This window comes from Dioscorea cayenensis, chromosome 17 (assembly GCF_009730915.1).
Source record: "Dioscorea cayenensis subsp. rotundata cultivar TDr96_F1 chromosome 17, TDr96_F1_v2_PseudoChromosome.rev07_lg8_w22 25.fasta, whole genome shotgun sequence".
Lineage (NCBI taxonomy): Eukaryota > Viridiplantae > Streptophyta > Magnoliopsida > Dioscoreales > Dioscoreaceae > Dioscorea > Dioscorea cayenensis.
This window is the reverse complement of record NC_052487.1, coordinates 4,927,838-4,930,388: the sequence shown is the minus strand read 5'-3', so window position 1 is coordinate 4,930,388 and position 2,551 is coordinate 4,927,838. Positions and strand designations below refer to the sequence as shown.

Sequence of the window (2,551 nt, the reverse complement as noted above, 5' to 3'; positions counted from 1 at the left end):
TGGGCCGGTGAATCAGACCCGGCATGTCAGGCCCGGCAGACCTAATTAACCAGCCCTTGCCCACATCTAGTTGAGATGGTCCATCATAGTTAATCAATGGATCATATTTTATAAAATATCCCCTGTAGAGTATTTCAACTTTTGTGTGTGTATATAATGTTTCTTGCTTGAGATTTGTATCTCAACTTTTGTTTTATATATATTATCGTTTTATCCCTGAGTCAGTGAATGGGCAATGTGGCAGTAGTGATGTTAAAATTTTATATAAAGTACAAATACCTTTCACAATCAACCGAAACAACATGTGGGCGGCCACTTCTAAATTGCCCTTTTTTTCCTTCGCGGTGTGGAAGACATACTTTCCGGCTAATATTTTAACTCATGTATGTCGGTCAAGTTCAGCCAGCTAAACAAAAAACTAATGCAGCAATAAACATAAATATATATATATAAACACAAATATAATCGCACCAAATCAAAAAGCATGTCCTTATTTGCACTAAACCTTGTGAGTTGTAACCAACATCATCAACCAAAGCACTCAAGCCAACATTTTCATCTGATTTATTAACTAATTAACAAACTAATTATTATCACATAATTAAACAACATAACATTTATAAATAACTAATTAATATAATACATTTGCATGATCACATGACACTCTTCTTCCATTTCTCAACAAGATCACCCAGTGTTTTACAAGACTCACCATCGTAGGCGACAGACTTGACGGCGGCGGCCTGCAACTCCCTAGCTCTCCCTCTGACCTTCTTCCCTTCCTCGCCCTCCATTAACTCCTTCACAACCCTAGAGATCTCCTCCCTCCCATAAACTCCATCTTCCCTAGGCCTTAATCTCAACGCCAACTTAGTGCCCTCACTAAGCATCACAGCATTCATCTTCTGCTCAGCATACAACGGCCAGCCAATCATCGGCACGGCGTGCGACAAGCTCTCCAACGTCGAGTTCCAACCACAGTGTGACAAGAATCCACCGGTCGCAGTGTGAGCCAATACTTGCATTTGTGGCGCCCATGACGGCACAACCAACCCAAATTTCTTAGTTCTCTCCAAGAAGCCTTCCGGCAAGTAACTAAACGGGTCTTGTTTACTTGTGGCCGAGAAATACGTGTCACTGGCTTTAACAGACGGGCTTCTTATAACCCACAAGAACCTTTGCCCACTCATCTCCAACCCGCACGCTAACTCTATCGTTTGCTCGCAAGTCAACACGCCGCCGCTGCCGAACGAGACGTACAAAACAGAGCCGCTTGGTTGCTCGTCCAACCATTTCAAACACTCTGAACCTTCAACGTTGGGTAACCCAGTTTGAACAAGAGGACCAACGAGGTGAACTGGTGGGAAGCCTGGTGGAGACTGGGAGAAGATCTTGGCGGCTTCTGGCTCGACGTCGGAGAAACTGTTGACGATGATGCCGGTGGCTTCGCGGTATTTCCGGCCGTGGTGGACCATCCATGAGTAGCACTCGTTCGAGCGGTCTTGTAGTGGTTGGAGGATTTCAGTACCGGGGATAGGCACACAGCCTGGGAGTTCCACCGGGGTTGGTAAGTCCTTGAACTCGCATGTCATCTTGGTGTCTAAGTCCGGCAAGTGAAGCAACAAGGAAAGCAAGAGAAGATTTGAAGGGAAGAACATGTAAGGTGGGATTTGCAACTCTTTGGCGACATCAAAGGTGTCGGCACCGAAGAGGTCGGCGATGAAGGCGACAAGGTTGGTGGATTTTTGAAGATCAAGGAGGATGGAACGAAGGGCAGGGAGAGAACGGAGGGAGGCTAAGGAGATGAGAGTTTCTATGGCTGTGCCGGAAGGGAGGTCGGAGAGAGGAACGGGAGGGAGTTTGATGGAAGTGATGGTGGAAGGGAGGGCGTCAAGAAAGGCTTGTTGGGCGTTGGAAGCCGACTCGGCGAAGGTGATGAAGGTGACGGAGAAGCCGTGGTGGGAGACGAGGAACTTGGCGAGCTCAGCGATGGGGATGAGATGGCCCATGCCGGGAGTTGGCAGGATGGCTATGTGAGGTGAACGGGAAGGGGACTCCATTGAAGTGGAAGTGAAGGAGTGTGTGGTTAAACAGAGAGAAAGAGATGATGGAGATGAGAATGAGAACGCGAATAGGTTGGGTAGATGGGGAGTGTTATATATATTGAATGGTGGGCGTTGTGGGGTTGGGGACATGGACGTGCTCACCGCTCACGTTTGGATGGAGAGGGGTGTGGTGATGTAAGGATGGCGTAAGGCTTATGTATGAAGTGGTGTTAGGGTTAGGGTTAGGGTTAGGGTTAGGGTTTGGGCTTGGGCTTGGGTTTAGATTGGGTTTGGGGTTGAGGTTGGGGTTGGGGTTGGGGTTTGGGTTTGGGTTTAAGTGGGATGAAGATGGAGTAGGGTTTGGGGTTCTAGAAGAAGAGGTGGTGATCAGTTATATATGGTATAAGACTATAAGTGCTTGATTTTTGAGGGGTTGAACAGTCCTACCTAACTTCAAAGTGGGTGGTGATGAGCTTGGCATTTAAGGTTTTTCTTTTTATGTTTTT

The 2,551-nt window shown here is 47.0% G+C and overlaps 1 protein-coding gene across 1 annotated transcript; it reads right to left on the bottom strand.

Moving 5' to 3' along the window:
• Positions 1-541: 541 nt before the first annotated feature.
• Positions 542-2,129, bottom strand: LOC120280531 (UDP-glycosyltransferase 72B1-like). Its single transcript, XM_039287390.1, has one exon. The coding sequence runs from the start codon at positions 2,058-2,060 to the stop codon at positions 654-656; it is 1,407 nt and encodes a 468-aa protein (XP_039143324.1). The 5' UTR covers positions 2,061-2,129; the 3' UTR covers positions 542-653.
• Between the last annotated feature and the right edge of the window lie 422 nt (positions 2,130-2,551).

Excerpts from the sequence above, each read along its gene's own strand:
- LOC120280531 (XM_039287390.1), bottom strand. The coding sequence starts at position 2,060 with ATGGAGTCCCCTTCCCGTTCACCTCACATAGCCATCCTGCCAACTCCC.